Raw genomic sequence first — 19,315 nt, forward strand, 5'->3', positions numbered from 1 at the left:
GCACTGCAGCTTGGGGCAGCTGCTGCCAGATGCAGTGGGGAAAGACCACTGGGTTAAATGAGGCGCCTTTCAGTTATTGGACGTCAAATGCTTGTAAATGTATTCGTGTATGTGTAAGAGTTGTCTTTGGTTTGTTTGGATAGCGTCAAACTCCAATGTTTGTTTTCTTGATCTGCTATTGTACAAAATTGAACTGTTTGATTTTTTTTTTCTTTTGTGGGTGTCTATAAAATCTATGGAAGAGCACTGTTTTTAGATAAGATTTACTGCACAATAGCAATAAGTAAAATTACATCTGGTCAGACACAATTACTCAGACATTGGGGAGCTGATACAAATACATCTTCCCCCTAAACCTAAGACTGGCTACACCTGTGCTATGAAGACACCATGCAACACTAATAATAGCTTGTATGGCAAATTTTGCTTATTAAACAAAACATGGACCTTTCTATTGGTTTTGCCCACTATGTCGAAAAGATTGAGAACTATGTATTCTATAGTGCGAACAGCATTATGGGGATAGAGAGAAGAGTTCATCGTGCTGTTGGCAGAGGTTAATAGGCAAAAAGTTTAACCAATGTTCTATCAGATTTCCACTTAGCCCATTTATTTGCTTACTAGGCTGTTTCAAAGATGACCGGATTGTCTTTTGGACCTGGATGTTTTCAACTTACTTCATGGAGAAATGGGCCTCGAGACAAGATGATATGTTGTTCTATGTACGTCGCAAACTGACCTTTGTTGGTCCAGACAGCAGTGACGGCAAGCAGGTAGGCACAGGCGATGAAACGAAAGATGTTTCATGTTAGTTAGTTCATGCCTTCTTTTTCTGAGCTTTCAAATGACTTGCTGTTAATTGAACTTTCAAATCTTTTGGCTTCCTTTCAGTTTTTTTATTAATTGTTCCAATACCTTTTAAATGAATAAATATCAAGTAAGGAATGGTTAAATAGAGAGCTTGCTAGGGAGTCTTTTCCCTGGGTGTAATTTTTGTATATAATCAATTTAATCTCATGAAATTAAAACTTTTCATAAAAGCTTACAGGGGAAGAAACTGTTACATTTTGTTTTGATATATTCAGTTCTGTAGTTAGTTCACTTGGGGTCAGAGTCATTATGGTGGTATTACTTTTGTGCTTCTTGCAAGGGGAATAGAATATAAAAATGTGAAGTTTCATAGAAGTTGTACAGGACCTGGAGCTTCTAGTTCAGAACCGGGACTGTGCCTGGAGCAGTACAAGACCTTCCATTCAGTGTAGTTTAAGTTGTTACCTGATATGCCCACCCTCTTCTCTTTGACAGAAAGCTAATAGGAATGTCACGTGCAGACTAAGGTTCAACAGCAAGCTCCACCGAGCTCCCCACACCAAATGCTGAGCAGTCAGATCAGTCCAGACCTTGTTGAAAGATGGGCCATACATGCAGCAACATGGCTTTATTCTTGCATTGCTGCCCCAAACTAAAGTCAAACTGGAAGGTCCCAGACACACACTTCTTTGGAGCTCTTCATGGTGATAAAGATTAGATTACCTTGGGATATTCATTGACGAGAGTGAATATAATGAGTAAAATGTTTTTTTTTGCCCTAAATACACTTTTAGTTTGTCTTGTGGAAGGGATACATTATTAACTATAAAGTAAATTGGGCAGGACAATTCAGGTATATTTGACCATTGTTTGAGATTCCCTTTGCTTAGCTAATATTTGTCTGTGGAAAATGAAAAAAGCAATTTCTTTTCTCTTGTGATATTTCAGCAGAATGCCTGAATAGCATTTTAGCAACTGCACTGCATTTCCACTCCATCTGAGATTTGAGGCTGCAGTTGAAAGAAAGCTGCTTAATGGGTATTAGATGGAAGGAAATCCTAATCCAACACCAGGCTGGCATTTCAAAGCTGTGCAACTTGTACAACTCTGTTTTCTGAAAGGAATTTCACAGCAATGGGATTGCTCTAGTTTTCTTTGCAAACTTAGATTTTTTTCCTCCTGTTTTTTTTAAAATATGTTCTTCACTTTCAAAGCTTAATCAACAATCTTGAGACCCTCTTTAACACTGATATTTTTGATCAAGCTTCTGGTCAATAGTCTTGTATATTTTTGTGGCTTTATGTCAAATTCTGTCCGATTTATATCCTTCCAAAATGCATTACGACGTTTTACTATATTAAAGCTGCTCTATAAACATAGCTATAAATAACTCTCTTACACTGACAGAATCACAGAATTGCAGATTTACAAAAGAGTCAGTCTGCCAACAGGATAAGGAAACTGACACTCACTGTCATCTAGACTACATCTAAATGTAGCAGCATCCTTAATAACTTAAATGCAGCTCACACATGGTTGCTGTTCGTGTTACTTTCTTGGATGGAGGTAGCTTGATGAGCTGAATTGCTTTTTAAAAAAATACCGTTTCTGCTGTTGGGCTCTTGGAAATAAGCGCAATAATGTGGTCAGCATACTTAATAATCATATGTTGTGGTCATATCTGAAATTACAGACTCATTATTTGCAAAGGAATATTCCTCAAGTCCCCTCTATTATCAGTAATGATGTCCTTGTCATCCCAAAGATGAGGGAGTCCACTGTCCTGCTATTCACTGTAAAATGACTGCTAATTGTGCTATGTTTTTACTTGTTTGAAAAATCCGTAATTCCTGAAAATTCCAGGACAATGCTGACAGATTGCCAATCTGATCGTATTGTTTTGATGCATATAAATTCTGTATTGATTAAAAGTAAAATGTTTGAACACTTCTAATGTGATTTTTAAAAATTGTCTTCACTTAAATTTATTGAGCCATAAAGTAGAGCAGTTATCCCTGTCCTTGTCCTCCTGCTCTTCCCCACCCCCCAAAATTGAATTTGATGGAAACAATCTGAATAGATTTGAGGCAAATTACAAGGTGCAGTGGAGCCAGTGGTATCAGCATGTGCTGAGTCATGGAACACCATGGTGTATGCACACATGGAACAGCAAACACAGCAATTTCAATACTATATATTTGTGGGATGTTATACTGGATGATGGAAAAAATCAGCAATTCAGGGCTGTCTCACTTAAAAAAAACTCCAGAATGGTTTCTAATCTCTCTCTGTTCTACACCACTGCCACTCTGAATAGATTTTCACTCTTGGTTTTTTGCCTTTTGTTTTACACGCAGTATTGTTACAGGTACAGCATCTTTGGCATAATGAGATTCCCTGGCTGTTCAAATTTTTCGCCACAGCTAGACAGCAAACAACATTAAATTTAAGGATCATCTTTTCTCGACACAGCTTCCTTTAAGGAGTGCACCCACCCAATAAAAGCAAATTATTCAGTAGCATGGAGAATTCAACTCTCTGGTAATTGCCAAGGGATTATGTGCACTTGAATAATTATTCATGAGCTGTGCTGTGGACATGGCTGAAGTTTTCTTTCTTTCAGATTTTAATTAGTTCTACTTTGAATAGTAATTATTTAGCACTAAACAACATGTACATTTCCTAGTAAATGTATTCAGACTTCAAATACAAATAATATGCTCAAAGATTTCTGTGTTTCTCATCAACTATTTTTGGCTTCTAAATTATTTTCCAATTGAAGCAAATGATTGGTCACTTACTTCTGGTTATTATTCTTGTTGATTTAACTGATGCAGTATGTTAATATCTTTTTAAGTAAAAAGAACATCAATCCATCAATGTGACTCATCGGTTCCACACACCAGCTGTATCTAAACTGGGATAGGAGTTTAAATGGTATGGAGGAGACTTGAGTGTTATGAAATTTAGAGTAATGAGATAAATCTATAATATAAATGCAGATAACTATTAAGTGATGTTTGAATCTTGAAATCCTAATGCTTTAAAGAAAAGATAGCACAGCAGGTGATGTATAGCATGTTGGGGTCTGGTGATCCCTGCATTACTCCATAGCAACCACATCAGCAGCTCCGCATTATTGAGCTGGAGTCATAACTTCAGACATTGCAATGCGTCATAGAGGGGGTCAAGTTATCTGGAGGTATTGTTCCAGGAGACATTCACACCCTTAAACTGGTTACTTCTGATTTGGTTTGTGGCTGTGGTGATTGAATGCGTTGCATGGATTATTTTGCCAAACCATGCAGTGAGGTATTTCTAGAGAGTTATTAGACCTATGACTGTAGATAGATGTGAAAATGTAAATTTTGCAGATTTATTTTGATGCTTTGTTGTCTCAGCATCTTGCTATATACTAAGGGGAGGGGGAGGGGGGGACCTCCATACATGGAGGCAGAAGCTTCAACTCATGATTTGTTTTTTCCCTGAACCAGGCTGATTTGACCCAATGTGTTCACACCAATCATTAAACATCCATTTTAATCTTGTTTACCAGCATTTGAGTCTGATCCCTGTATGCCATAGTGCTTCAGGTTCTTTTAGGTGGTGAGTTTCAGATACCCACAACTCTGGAGTGAAATACTGTTGCCTTTTTAAAACCTCTGAACTTGCTCCTCAACATTTTAAACTATGCCCCCTGGTTATTGACCCTGCTACTAAGTGGAAACAGTTATCCTTACCTGTCCTGTCTATGCCCCTCAGAACTTTTGTCCATCTCAATCAGATTTCCCCACTTCCCCCATTCCTACCCTTTCCCAGCCTTCTCTATTCAAAAGGAAATAACCTCAGCCTATCGAGTCTCCCTTCATTGCTGAATTGCTCCAGCTCCGGCAACATCCTGGTGAATTTTTTTCTACATCCCCTTAGTGCAATCATATCCTTCCTAGACTGCACACAGTACTCCAGCTGTGGCCCAAACAACATAACACAGTTTTATCATCATTCTATTTTTGTTCTTAGTTCCCTTTCTTCATCATGTATGCCATTTTTTAACACTAACACTCAGTCCTGCTGCCTTCAAGGGTCCATGGGCCTGCATGTCTAAGTCCCTTTGACCCTGTGCACTTCCTATGGTCCAATCATTGAATGTGTCCTTCCAAAAGCATCACCCCTCTCATCTGACCATGCCATCTATACTATCTTGATGTCTAATTCTTCCCTCCTTGCTGTTTCACACACCTGTCAGCAGTGAACTTGCTGATCATACCCTCTACATTCATGTATAGATGTACGTATTAATGTACACAACAAATAGCCATTGGAGACGGGCTTCCAGTCAGAAAAACTCCCTCCCACCATTACCCTCGGTTTCCTGCCACAAAGCCAATGTTGGATACAATTTGCCAAATTGCCCTGGATCCCATGGGCTCTTAGCTTCCTAACTAGTCAGCTATGGGAGACCTTGTCAAAAGCCGTACTTGAAGTGCATGTTGACTACTGCACTACCCTTATCTGAGCACCCTGACAGTTCCTTTTAAAAAAAAAATGCAATAAAAATTATTTAGAATAATTTGTGTACTAACCAAAGATCAAGTTACATCCTGACTGAAGTTTTTTGTGTATGATTAGTATTAAAATGTCCTCATCACAATGAAGTATCTGTGGTAAACAAGCAGTATTATTTTTAGTGTAAATAGAGTAAGTTCCAAAGTCACTGAGCAATGAGGCAAGATAATACAGAACTGACTGAACCTGCGTAGGGAATACTACACAGTCAAGGTTAACTTGCTTTTCTTCCCTGTTTGGGAAAGGAAAGCCCACTAATGTCTACGTTTTCCAAATAACCTTGGGACTTGATTTTTTGCCACATTCATAAGTGGTCTGTGTGTATCAAAATCACCAATGTATACAAAGAATATAATACTTTTGTCCTGTCATTAGAGAAAAATTGGTTCAAAAGGTGATTCGAACAACTCCATACCTTGTGTGTGATGATAAAACATGACTCTGAGGGTTCTAATCTATGTCCATGTGAGAAAAATACATTATAATCCAGACCTTGAATTGTTGGAGCCTAAGTATATCTGGACCAAATTTTCATGGTGAAACTATATAGTTTTGCTTTTAGTTAAAATAGTCGAAATAAAAAGTTAAAAACATCACTGCTTTCTTTTCTCAACCTGTCTTGCTATCAGCCTGCCAATTGATGGAACAACACATCATTAATTATTTCTTTGTAATAACTCAATTCTCCTTTTATCAAGCCTTCATTCTCTTAGACCAAGTGGAATAGAAGGAACATTAACTTGATAGAAGGAACGCTGTATAGCTGTATTTGACGCCCCTAACAACCTGGACAGTCTCTTCAGTCATTCCACAGTTATTATATATAAATTCTCATGGACTGTTGTACAAGTTTAATATTATCATTGCTCTTGCTTTCCATGCAGCTCGAAGAAAACTAAATGTTTTGCCTCTATGGCTACCTTTAATAGTCTCTCTCACTTTAATTTTACGATCGTAAGCTGAGTATACTTTCCCTATAGTTAGTGTTTTATTTCACAATATGCCACATCTATCCCACATCTGTATTCCCACTGCTCCATCTTTTGCAACCACTGACAATTTTCTGTATCTTCCATCTATTTGGAAACATCAGTAGAAAACCTAGAATGCCATGTACAAAAAAAAAATGATTCTCTAAATTACCACAAATCAGTAACTTGACTCATCAGGATGATTCCATCTGGGAATATTAAATGACTGTGTTTTGGTTTTGCCTTCTCCTGTTGTGTTGTCAGGTTGAAGTTGAAGTTTACCGCCGAGATTCCAAGAAGCTGCCTGGTCTTGGTGATCCAGACATTGACTGGGAGGAGAGCGTCTACCTGAACCTGGTTTTACAAAAGGTACATTGAGACTGGATACTTCCTGAATGGTCATGCTCTGTCTTGAGGTGCTATAACCCGATTTTGTTTCAGACTCATGACCACCAAGATGTTACATATTTCAATGGTCTGACTGGTTGTATATTCTTATCTTTACTACTCTACAACTGTCAATTGATTAAAATATCTCTTAAATGCACTTAGAGCCATAGAGGTGTACAGCATGGAAATAGACCCTTCGGTCCAACCCATCCATGCCAACTAGATATCCCAACCCTGGAGATTTATCCACCTTTACCCATGTCAAGACATCCAGCACTTCCTCCTCTGTAATATGGACATTTTGGAAGGTGTCACTATCTATTTCCCTACATTCTATATCTTCCATATCCTTTTCCACAGTAAATACTGATGAAAAATACTCGTGTAGTAACCCCCGCTTCTCCCCCCCCCCCCCCCCCCCCACACATTTTCTGCGGCTCCACACGAAAACCGCCTTGCTGATCTTTTGAGGGGCCCTATTCTCTCCCTAGTTACCCTTTTGTCCTTCATGTATTTGTAAAAACTCTTTTTGGATTCTCCTTAATTCTATTTGCCAAAGCTATCTCATATCTGTTTTTTGCCCTCCTAATTTCCCTCTTAAGTAATTTCCCTCTACTTCCTTTATACTCCTCTAGGGATTCACTCGATCTATCCTGTCTATACCTGACATATGCTTCCTTTATTACTTAACCAAACCCTCAATTTCTTTAGTCATCCAGCATTCCCTATACCTACCAGCCTTTCCTTTCACCCTACCAGGAATATACTTTCTCTGGATTCTCGTTATCTCATTCCTGATGGCTTCCCATTTTCCAGCCGTCCCTTTTACCTGAGAACATCTGCCCCCACTTTTTTTTTCCTCAAAGTAATTGTTGCTCCTGGAATTCGAGGAAATCACCTATAATACCTCCAAAAAAGGAGCAGCTGTTACAGCCAGAAATTTCCCTGTCCTCCACCTTGGATTACCCAGAATCCTCATTCATGACTGTTTTCTGCCTCTAATCTTGACTGACAAACCGTAACTAAATTGTCAACCATGTGATGCAGACCATTGGGGAGTTGGGGTGTTTCTAAACTTGGAGTCTAGGAAGGGGAAAGTTAACCAGGATTTGTCACACTTGGAACTTGCATATTGAACAACAACTTTAAAAGTAACTAATTCTCGTCCAGCACATTGGGATATCTTGAGGATGTGATGAGGCAAGTTTCAGTTTTTCCTTTCCTGGTCACTCCTGCTGTACCTGCGCATATGGGAAATTTTAAATGAAGACTTGTTTGACTTAATCTGTCTATTGCAACAACTCGATGCTTCATTTTCTACTCCTTGAGTAGATGTTTTATTTACCAAATTGTGAGAAGGAAGATATTTAGCATGAAATAAGCACCTTTCCATTCCATATGACCTGAGTCAACCATACTGTAAATGTAATCACTGCACCCAAATTCTTCCTTGCTGCTTTGAGTTTCCTGTAGTTGGAATAAATTTCCCAAATCGTTAGCAGTTTTTCTATTACCCTAATTGCATCAGAGCTACAGCACCCTCTAGTGACAATTCAGTTTTTAGTTATGAATCGGATTTATTGGCTATAAACCACTGGAGGAGGGGGAAGCTAGTGAGCAAAAACCTGAGTGAGCAGGACATGCAATAGTCTGTGTTCCTAAACATGCAGAAGGAAGGTTTGTGAAATCTGTCAAATCAATACTAAATCGGGTAGAGAAAAAGGATAGTGGAAAAGAAACATTGTTTTGTTGCAGTTTTAAATCTCCAATAACAATTACAATCTGAGGCTCAACACTTGTACCTGTTAATTGCAGTGCCAAAAAAGTCATTTGACAATAATTAACACTTATGACATTGAAATGGCTGTGCAACATTCTGGGACTGGTTTAGTTTGTGTGCAGGGACAGCAGTCGCAAGGCAGTCAAAGATACCACCCTTACCAAGCTAACACCAAAGCAGTGCGATTCTTGAATTCCCATGTTTAACTGTGCATCTGCTGTTACCTTAACTTTGCAACACTATGCATGTATAGTTGCTAATACCATTTATCTCTTATAGACAATAGCCAATCGATGCAGGATTAGGCCATTCAGCCCTTCGAGCCTGCACCGCCATTCAATGTAATCAAAGCTGATCATTCCTAATCAGTATCCACTTCCTGCCTTATCTCCATAACCCTTGATTCCACTATCTTTGAGAGCTCTATCCAACTCTTTCTTAAATGAATCCAGAGACTGGGCCTCCACTGCCCTCTGGGGTAGAGCATTCCACACACCCACCACTCTCTGGGTGAAGAGGTTTCTCCTCATCTCTGTCCTAAATGGTCTACCCCGTATTTTTAAGCTGTGTCCTCTGGTTCGGCACTCACCCATCAGCGGAAACATGTTTCCTGCCGCCAGAGTGTCCAATCCTTTCATAATCTTGTATGTCTCAATCTTTTAACAATAGATTACAAGGCTGCTTTTCTGCAAAGGAAGTGTCCAAATAGGCTTATGTAACTTTTTGGAAGACTTTTCCAATTAATCCCATAGCTCATTCCCACAGCCCTGTAAATACTTGCCTGTCGAGTATATCCAATTTCCTTTCAACAGCTATAATTGAATCTTTTGCTAGCACCCTTTCAAACAGTACTTTACCGATTATAATTTTGTATTAAAAAAAAACAAGTTCTTATTATCATACTTTGGCCTTCTGTTAATTGTCATATTCTGACTATTGATCCTCCTACCAGTGAAATGGCTTCCCTTATTTATTCTCTCAATCCTTCACTATTTGAAAATTTGAATTAAAGCTCTCCTTAACCTTTTTGTTTTGAGCAGAGCAGTCCCAGTTTTTCCCAGTTTTTCTTGGGATGAGAGGCTTGCCTCTACTTTTGTATCACTGCTCTACATTTATGCTTTTTAAACAAAGTCTTGATTAAAATACATTTTATTTTAATCCTATGGGGTTAACAGGATCTTGTGGTTTGTGTGGTGATGAGTATCTCTGCCATTATCATCATCTAGAGATTGAGTATTAGTTAGGAAACCTGAAAAGTGGCAAATGAACCAACAGTAGATTTTTTTTTATGGGTGGACTTATAATCATTCAGATACACGTTAGTGACGGGGAACTTTGGCTCATGTAGGGTAACTCAACAGGCATGAGGTTTGATCACCAGTTCACAGGTTAGGAATGTAACCAGTGAGAAACTGTGAAATTAGATTTGTGCAATCTATCAAGTTATGCTAAAGTTGAAGTGCAAAACTCACATTTGTTTCTCCTACTAGATGTGTAGTGATGTTTACAGACCCTCTCTGCAGTCTGGCCTATATGTGAATTTGTATACTATTAGGGATGGCTTCACAGTTTTACCACATTGCATCTCTAACAACGCTTCTGAAGCTCAACATCATCCAGGACAACAGAGTATCCTATCACCAACAATAAACAATGGCAGCACTTAGGAACTCCAAGAATCCTTCAACAGCATCTTCTAAACCTACAGCTTCTTCCTCCTTATGAGAACAGCGTACCTCTGCGGGAATTCCTCAGGGTCATGTCCTCAGTCGAACCACTTTCAGCTGCTTCAATAATCACCTCCCCTCCATTATAAAGGTCAGAAGTGGGGATGTTCACTGATGATTGAACAACTTTCAGCACCATTTGCAACTCCTAAGAAACTGAAGCTGCATTTAGACAGACTGCAAGACCTTGACCCTATCCAAAAATAGATTGACCAGTCACATTCATGCCATACAAATGCCTGGCAATGATCATCATCAACAAGAGTGAATCTAACCATCATCCCTTGATGTTTGATAACATCATCATTGAATCTCCCACTGCCAATATCCTGGGGATTTGCCATTGACCAGAAGTTGAGCTGGACTAGCCATATAAATAAAGTGGCTACAAAAGCAAGTCACATGCTCTGAATCATGCAGTGAATAACCAACATCCTGGCTCCCCAAAGTCTGTCGGCCATTTTCCTGACAAGTCAGGAATGTGATGGAATACTTCCCACTTGCCAGGGGTGCAGCTCCAATAATACCCAAGAATCTTGCACCATCCCAGGATCAAGCAGCCTATTTGACTGGCACCACATCCACAAGCATCCACTCCTTCCACCAATGGTCAGTAGTAGTAGCGTGTACTATGTACAATAGGCACTCCAGAAATTCTTCAAGGCTCCTTAGACAGTACCTTCCAACCCATGAGCACTTCATCCAGATGGACAAGGATAGCAGACACATTGGAACACCTTGAAGTTCCACTCCAAGCCATTCACTATCCTGACTTGGAAATCCATTGCTGTTCCTTCATTGTCCCTGAGTCAAACTCGTTGAGTTCTCTCCCTAATGTGCTGTGGATCTATCTGCAGCAAATTGACTGCAACAGCCAAGAAAGCAGTTCACCAGCATCCTCTCAATGGGACAGGCCCAACCAGCATCTCCCATATCCTGTAAATGAGGGAAACAAATCACATTATCTGCATGTCCCCTCCAATGTACACTGCTCTGCCTTGGAATTACATCACTGGTTGTTCACTATTGCCGGTTCAAATCTTGGAGCTGCCTCCCTAACGTCACTCTGTTCACACCTACACCTCGAGGGCTGAGGTATTCCAGAAGGCAGCTCCCTTTTCAAGGGCACTTGCAGATGGGACCTAATTGCTGGCTTTTAGCGAGAGAACACCCACATCTTGTGAATGCATAAAATGAAATAGAAAGAAAGCAGATACTGGTGTAGGGGGAAATACAGTTCTGGGATGTGGCTGAAATTTACAAAATTGCAGCTTATTAAAATTACTGGGAGGAATATACTTAGTGAATTTGTCTTCACTTTCTTTGAAATCTGGTGAATTGGTTTATTTTAATTTGATTAGTTTCTTTTGCAACACCTTTTGATTTATTTGTAATGTTTTATTTAATTATTTCCCCCTCTCACAGTGATAGCCTGACTTTGGCAGAATTATTAATATTAGAGTTGAATACACTAGAGTCATAGAGATGTACAGCATGGAAACAGACCCTTCGGTCCAACCCGTCCATACCGACCAGATATCTCAACCCAATCTAGTCCCACCTGCCAGCAGCCAGCCCATATCCCTGCATACCCTTCCTATTCATATACCCATCCAAATGCCTTTTAAATTCTGCAATTGTACCAGCCTCCTCCACATCCTCTGGCAGGTACACATATCACCCTCTGCGTGAAAACGTTGCCCCTTAGGTCTTTTTATATCTTTCCCTTCTCCCCCTAAACCTATGCCCTCTAGTTCTGGACTCCCCCACCCCAGGGAAAAGACTTTATCTATTTATCCTGTTCATGCCCCTCATAACTTTGTAAACCTCTATAAGGTTACCCCTCAATCTCCGACGCTGCAGGGAAAACAGCCCCAACCTGTTCAGCCTCTCCCTTTAGCTCAAATCCTCCAACCCTGGCAATATCCTTGTAATCTTTTCTGAACCCTTTTCAAGTTTCACAACACCTTTCCAACAGTGGCCTAACCAATGCCCTGTACAGCTGCAACATGACCTCTCAACTCCTGTACTCAATACTCTGACCAATAAAGGAAAGCATACCAAATGCCGCCTTCACTATCCTATCTACCTGCGACTCCACTTTCAAGGAGCTATGAACCTGCACTCCAAGGTCTCTTTGTTCAGCAACACTCTCTACGACCTTACCATTAAGTGTATAAGTCCTGCTAAGATTTGCTTTCCCAAAATGCAGCACCTTGCATTTATCTGAATTAAACTCCATCTGCCACTTCTCAGCCCATTGGCCCATCTGGTCAAGATCCTGTTGTAATCTGAGATAACCCTCTTCACTGTCCACTACACCTCCAATTTTGGTGTCATCTGCAAACTTACGAACTGTACCTCTTATGCTCGCATCTAAATCATTTATGTAAATGACAAAAAGTAGAGGACACAGCACCGATCCTTGTGGCACTCCACTGGTCACAGGCCTCCAGTCTGAAAAACAACCCTCCACCACCAACCTCTGTCTTCTACCTTTGAGACAGTTCTGTATCCAAATGGCCAGATCTCCCTGTATTCCGTGAGATCTAACTTTGCTCACCAGTCTCCCATGGGAAACCTTGTTGAACGCCTTACCGAAGTCCATATAGATCACATCTACCGCTCTGCCCTCATCAACCCTCTTTGTTACTTCTTCAAAAAACTCAATCAAGTTTGTGAGACATGATTTTCCACACACAAAGCCATGTTGACTATCCCTGATCAGTCCTTGCCTTTCCAAATACATGTACATCCTGTCCCTCAGTATTGCCTCCAATAACGTGTCCAACACTGACTGATCTATTGTTCCCTGGCTTGTCCTTTCCACCCTTCTTAAACAGTGGCACCACGTTAGCCAACCTCCAGTCTTCTGGCAGCTCACCTGTGACTCGATAATACAAATATCTCAGCAAGAGGCCCAGCAATCACGTCTCTAGCTTCCCACATAATTCTCGGGTACACCTGATCAGGTCCTGGGGATTTATCCACCTTTTACCTGTTTCAAGACATCCAGCACCACCACCTCTGTAATATGACTAAACCCTGCTCCGATCTGAAAGAGTCTATACTCTTCTGTTACTATTACCAATTGCTTGACTTCTGTGCACACTGTGAATTCGGGAACTGCTGCTGAATCTCCAATAATACTTCAGTTAAGCCAATCTCTTTCCCTCAGCCTCCTATCAATCAGAACATCTGCAAATAGATCTTTACAATTTATTTAGGTCAGTTAAGAGAATAGTAGGAATGATTCTGGTAAGTTTACTTACTGCTGTGGTACTGCTCATCGTAGAGTCATAAGAGCACAGAAACAGACCTGTCGAACGAACCAGTCCATGCTGAACATAACCCCCAAACTAACCTAGTCCTACCTGCCTGCTCCTGGTCCATATCCTTACAAAACTTTCTTATTCATGTATCTATCCAAATGTATTTTAAACATTGTAACTGTACCTATATCCACCACTTCCTCAGGAAGTTCATTTCATATGCGAACCAGCCTCTGTGCAAGAAATTTGCCTCTTATGCCTTTTTTAAATCTCTCTCCTCTCACTTTAAAAATGTGCCCCTAGTCTTGAAATCCCCCATCCCAGGGAAAAGACAACTACCATTAACTTTGTCTCGACCTCTCATTGTTTTATAAACTTCTGTCCGGTTGCCCCTCAACCTCCTAAGCTCCAGTGAAAAGAAGTCCCAACCTATCCACCCTTTCTTTAACTCAAACCTTCCATACCCAGCAACATCCTGCTAAATCTCTTCTGAAGCTTCTCCAGCTTAATATCCCTCCTGTAACTGGATGACCAGAACTGGACACATTATTCCAGAAGACTGCTCCCCAATATCCTGTGTAACTTCAACATGACTTCACAACTCCTACTCAAAAAGACTGAACAATGAAGGCAAGCGTGCCAAATGCCTTTTTAACCACCCTGTTTATATGTGACACAAACTTTAAAGAATTATATACCTAGACCCCTAGATTCCTCTGTTCTATAACACTGCCCAAGGCTCTAGCATTAATTGTATAAGTCCTACCCTTGTTTGTTGTACCAAAATGCAATACCTCACATTTATCCAGATTGAACTCCATTAGCCAGTTTTTAGCCCATTGACCCATTTGATCAAGATTCCTTTGTAATCTTAGAAACCCTTTTCACTGTCTACAGTATCACCAATTTTGGTGTTGTCTGCAAACTTACTTACCATGACTCTTTTGTTCTCATCCAAATCATTTATATAAATGACAAACCAAAGAGGACCCAGAACCGATCCCTGGTGACAGGTCTCTAGTCTGAAAAGTAGCCCTCCACCATTGTTCTCTCTCTCTCTCTCTCTCTCCTGCCATTGAGCCAATTATGCATCCAATAGGCAAGCTCCCCCTGAATCCTATATGACCTAACTTTACTATCATGCGGAACCTTGTCAAAGGCTTTGCTGAAGTCCAAATAAACGATGTTTACTGCTCTGCCCTCCTCGATCTATCTTTTTGGTAACTTCCTCAAGAAACTCAATCTAGTTTGTGGGTCACAATTTTCCCCTCACACAACTATGCTGACTATCCTTTAATCAGTTTTTACCCCGCTAAATGTCCATAAATCCTATATTTTTGTAATCCCTTCCAACAATTTACACAAAACCGAAGTCAGACTCTCAGGTCTATAGTTTGCCAGTTTCTCCTTACAATGTTTCTTAAGTAAAAGTACAGCATTCACCACACTTCAGTCATCAGACACCTCACCTGAAGTTATAGATGATGCAAATACTTCTGCAAGGGGTCTCTCAATTTCCTCCCTAACCTCCCACCTACATTAGCTCAGGTCCTGCAGATTTATTCACCTTTTATAGTCTCTAGGACCTTCCAAACTTCCTCTTCTGCAGTGTGAACTATTTTTAAAACAAAGATTATTTACCTGCAATCTCTAGACTCCATTTCTTGCTCCATGATAAAACCAACTTGAAATATTCATTTAGCATCTCTCCCATCTCATGAGGTTCACACACAGGTTTTGATCATTTGACCTACCCTCTCTCTAGTTAATCTCTTGCTCTTAATATATTTGTAGAATCTCTTTTGGACTAACCTTAATCTTATCTGCCAATCCTATCTCACTTCTTTGCCTTCCTGATTTCTCTCTCAAGAATGCCCCTACACTCTTAATCAATATAAAGAGATTCAATTGAACCAAGTTGTCTATATCTAAGCTAAAATTCTCTTATTTTGACTAGAACCTCATATCTTTATTTATCTATTTTTCATTAATCTTACCAGCCTTACCCTTCATTCTGACAGGAACAAAATGCCTCTGTACTGTCATCATCACATTCTTAAAGACCTTTCACTTGTCAGATGCTCTTTTACCAGTGAACAGTTCACTGCAATCACACCATTTTAAAAATTTGCCTTATTCCAATTAAAATCTTTAACTTTTGTGGAAGGCTTATTCTTTTCCATGATCATTTTCAAAGTAATAGAAGTCTAAGCACTAGACTCAATGTGCCCCCACTTTTGCTTCAGTCACCTGTGTTATGGACTAGGCCAGACCACTCAAAGCAATCTTAAGCAGCCATCCCGGATTATAACTTTGCAATTTTTTCAGTACGTGTACAGTGAAAATTACCCAGATTAGGTTAGCGAGGTTGACTACCAAATTTAAAACAGACAGAAAATTTATTCACAAAATTACACAATGAACAGAATAAGGAACCCCTACAGAACTCTGTCTATCCAAACTAGACTTAATTATGCTGTCTGAACATATACAACAGTCCCAATAAGCAAACGCACTTTAAAACCCAGTATAAATGGAACACGTGCTTACACGTTGAAGTTGAAGGGCAGAAAGAGTGAGAGAGAGAGAGTGTATCCAGACAGCTCCTGGTTGAACTCCTCACCAGCTCAAGACTGAACTAAATTGCTCAGCTCAGCTGACCACCCCCTTTCATGATACAGATCACCTATAATCATGACCACTTTGGCCTGAAGTCTCAACTGTTTACAAATAAACAAACGGCCTCTCAAAATCCTTTCCATCTCTGTACCAAACTAGACTGATCAGAGCCCGGCCTGGTTTATTACCCCTCTGGAAAAAAATCAAGGACAAAATATCTTTGAGCCAAGGAATAGCTCTTAGAGAAAAGGGACTAGCTTTGTGACCTGCCCTGCTTTATTCCCCAAAGAAAATCTAATCTTGCTCCTTCCCTAGTAGGAGCATCCACATATTGATAAAGAAAATTTTCTTGACCAACTTTGACAAATACTTCATCATCCAAACTTTTTAACACTATGGTAACCCCAGTCAATGTTTGGAAAATTAAAATCCCCCATTATTATACCTTATTATCTTTCATTATGTCTGAGATCTCCCTTCATATTTGTTTCTCAATTTCCCTCTGACTGTTTGATTGTATTATAGGCTCCCCTCAAACAGTGATCTTTCTTTCCTTATTTGTAATTTCTACCCATATTTTTTTCACTGGATGATTTTCAGAAATATCTTCCCCCAATTACAACAGTACTGTATTCCTTAACCAAAATGCCATCTCCTTCCTTTACTATCCTTCCTATAGCATCTAAAACCCAGAACAGAGTTGCCGGTCTTGATCACTCAGCCAAGTTTCTGTAAAAGCTATGATGTCCCAATTCCATGTTCTTAAACATGCCTTGAGTTCATTAGCCTTGCATGGAAGCCCTTTTGCATTGAAATAAATGTACTTTAGTTCTTTGAAATTGCTACATACTCTGACTGACTCTTTCTTTTTTAATTGACGTGCTGTCCTCTCATTCAGAACCTTCCCCATCAATCCTTCCATTTACGCTGCTATTTAGAATTCCTCCACTCACCTTCACTATCAGTATAAAGTCTCCCTTAATAGAATGAGCAACTCTCCCTGCTAAGATTGGTCCCTTTCCAGTTTAGGTTAGGCCCATCGTTTTTTGCACAGGTCTTTTCTATCCCAAAAGACATTCCAATTGTCCAAACACCTGAATCCCTGAATGCACCAGCTCTTCATCATTGATTTATTGCCTTTTAACCTTTTTGTTCCTTCCCTCATTTGAGTTTGGCATTGGGAGAAAATCAGAAATTACTACTTTAAAGTTTTTTTTTAAATCACCTACCTAACTTCTTAAATTCACTCTGTATTGCTTTAATCTTTTTCCTTGAAAAATGTCATTTCAAACAATGTGTACAATAATTACTGGCTTCTCACTCTCCCCTTAAATAATATGCTTGAAATGTTTAAAGATGCCCTTAATCCTAGCACCAAGAAAGCAACAAACCATCCTAAGTTCAAGCTCACTGCCACAAGCAGCAGTCTATGTCCCTGACAGGAGAGTACCGTGTAGTACTAGTAATTCTATTAAATCTTGTCAAATGTTAGTTCACGTAAGAATCATTCCAAGTGTTCAATAACTGAGTGCCCCTTCTATTTTCCTCAGAGAGACTATCTCCTACAGTTCCAAGAACAGAATATCTATTTGCCATAGGAATAGCCATCGGAGACTTTTGAACTGCCTTCTTACCTTTCCTGACAATCACCCATCTATATGGCTGATCCTGAAGTGTAATAACTTTTCTAAATCTATTAGCCATTTCACCCTGTATTTCATATGTACCCTTAATAATAAGCCTACAAAAAAGGAATTGTCAATGACTCCGATTGCAACAGGATCTTGACCAGATGGGCTAATGGGCTGAGAAGTGGCAGATGGAGTTTAATTCTGATAAATGCGAGGTGCTACATTTTGGGAAAGCAAATCTTAGTAGGACTTATACACTTAATAGTAAGGTCCGAGGGAGTGTTGCTGAACAAAGAGTGCAAGTTCGTAGCTCCTTGAAGGTGGAGTCGCAGGTAGATAGGGTAGTGAAGAAGTCTTTTGGTATGCTTTCCTTTATTGGTCAGAGTATTGAGTACAGGAGTTGGGGGGTCATGTTGCAGCTGTACAGGACGTTGGTCAGGCTACTGTTGGAATATTGTGTGCAATTCTGGTCGTCTTCCTATGGGAAAGATGTGAAACTTGAAAGGGTTCAGAAAAGACTTATAAGAATGTTGCCGGGGTGGAGGATTTGAGCTGTGGGGAGAGGCTGAACAGGTTGGGGCTGTTTTCCCTGGAGTGTCGGAGGTTGAGGAGTGACCTTATAAAGGTTTACAAAATTATGAGGGGCATGGATAGGGTAAATAGACAGTCTTTTCCAGAGCTAGAGGGCATAGGTTTATGGTGAGAGGGGAAAGATATAAAAGAGACCTAAGGGGCAACCTCTTTACAAAGGGTTTGGAGGGATATGGGCTGGGTGCTGGCAGATGGGACTAGATTGGGTGTGTGTGTGTACTGAATAAAAAATGGCTCTTCAATAAATTTCTTTAAGGAAAACTAATCTTCTCCAGAGCCAACCCCATGTGTAGGACTCTCCAGAACGAAAAGACAACTCCTTATTTTAAAGGAAACTTTGATTTTTCAAAAATAATCCTTTGTAATGTTTTAAAAAAAAGTCTTCTAAAACACACTTTTTTAAAAAAAAAAATTCTGTACTTAGAATAAAAAAACCTCAGCCAGCCAAGCTTTGACAAAGGATCAGTTAGACTCGAAATGTCAGCTCTTTTCTCTCCTTACAGATGCTGCCAGACCTGCTGAGATTTTCCAGCATTTTCTCTTTTGGTCTCAGCCAGTCACTGTTGACCCTATATAGCACATTTTAAAACTCAGTTTAAGAAATCACTGCGATGGTTTTTTTTGTATGTTAATGAAACAAAATGAATAAAACTACTATATTAGTAAACTAATAATGACTGTAATAACATTTTTTAAAAAAAACTATAGTAAATCATCGACTATGCTTGCAATCCCCAGGAGCACCTGCAAGATGCTGGTTCTCTTGTCAAGTCAGCTGGTCTCTCAAATATAAAGTTTAATGTTAGTCTGAACGAAATTAGATCTTGTTAGTCAGGTCATCAATGGAGTGGTTGCAACCAAGCTCAGTGAGCTAGAGTATAGGAACATATTAGCCATCCTACTCCTCACTTAAATCCAGCATTAATGGCTATGAAATACACAGATGTGGATATCTGGT

General features: G+C 39.7%; 1 protein-coding gene across 3 annotated transcripts in view; it reads left to right on the plus strand.

Moving 5' to 3' along the window:
* kiaa0930 overlaps positions 1-19,315 on the plus strand; it is a 103,298-nt gene that overhangs the window by 59,764 nt on the left and 24,219 nt on the right. For all 3 annotated transcript variants that reach the window (XM_060839450.1, XM_060839451.1, XM_060839452.1), the window contains exons 2-3: positions 625-773; positions 6,612-6,716. In XM_060839450.1, coding sequence (XP_060695433.1) covers positions 625-773; positions 6,612-6,716 — 254 coding nt within the window. The remainder of the gene's footprint in view (positions 1-624; positions 774-6,611; positions 6,717-19,315) is intronic.

This window comes from Hemiscyllium ocellatum, chromosome 19, assembly GCF_020745735.1.
Source record: "Hemiscyllium ocellatum isolate sHemOce1 chromosome 19, sHemOce1.pat.X.cur, whole genome shotgun sequence".
NCBI classification, from domain to species: domain Eukaryota; kingdom Metazoa; phylum Chordata; class Chondrichthyes; order Orectolobiformes; family Hemiscylliidae; genus Hemiscyllium; species Hemiscyllium ocellatum.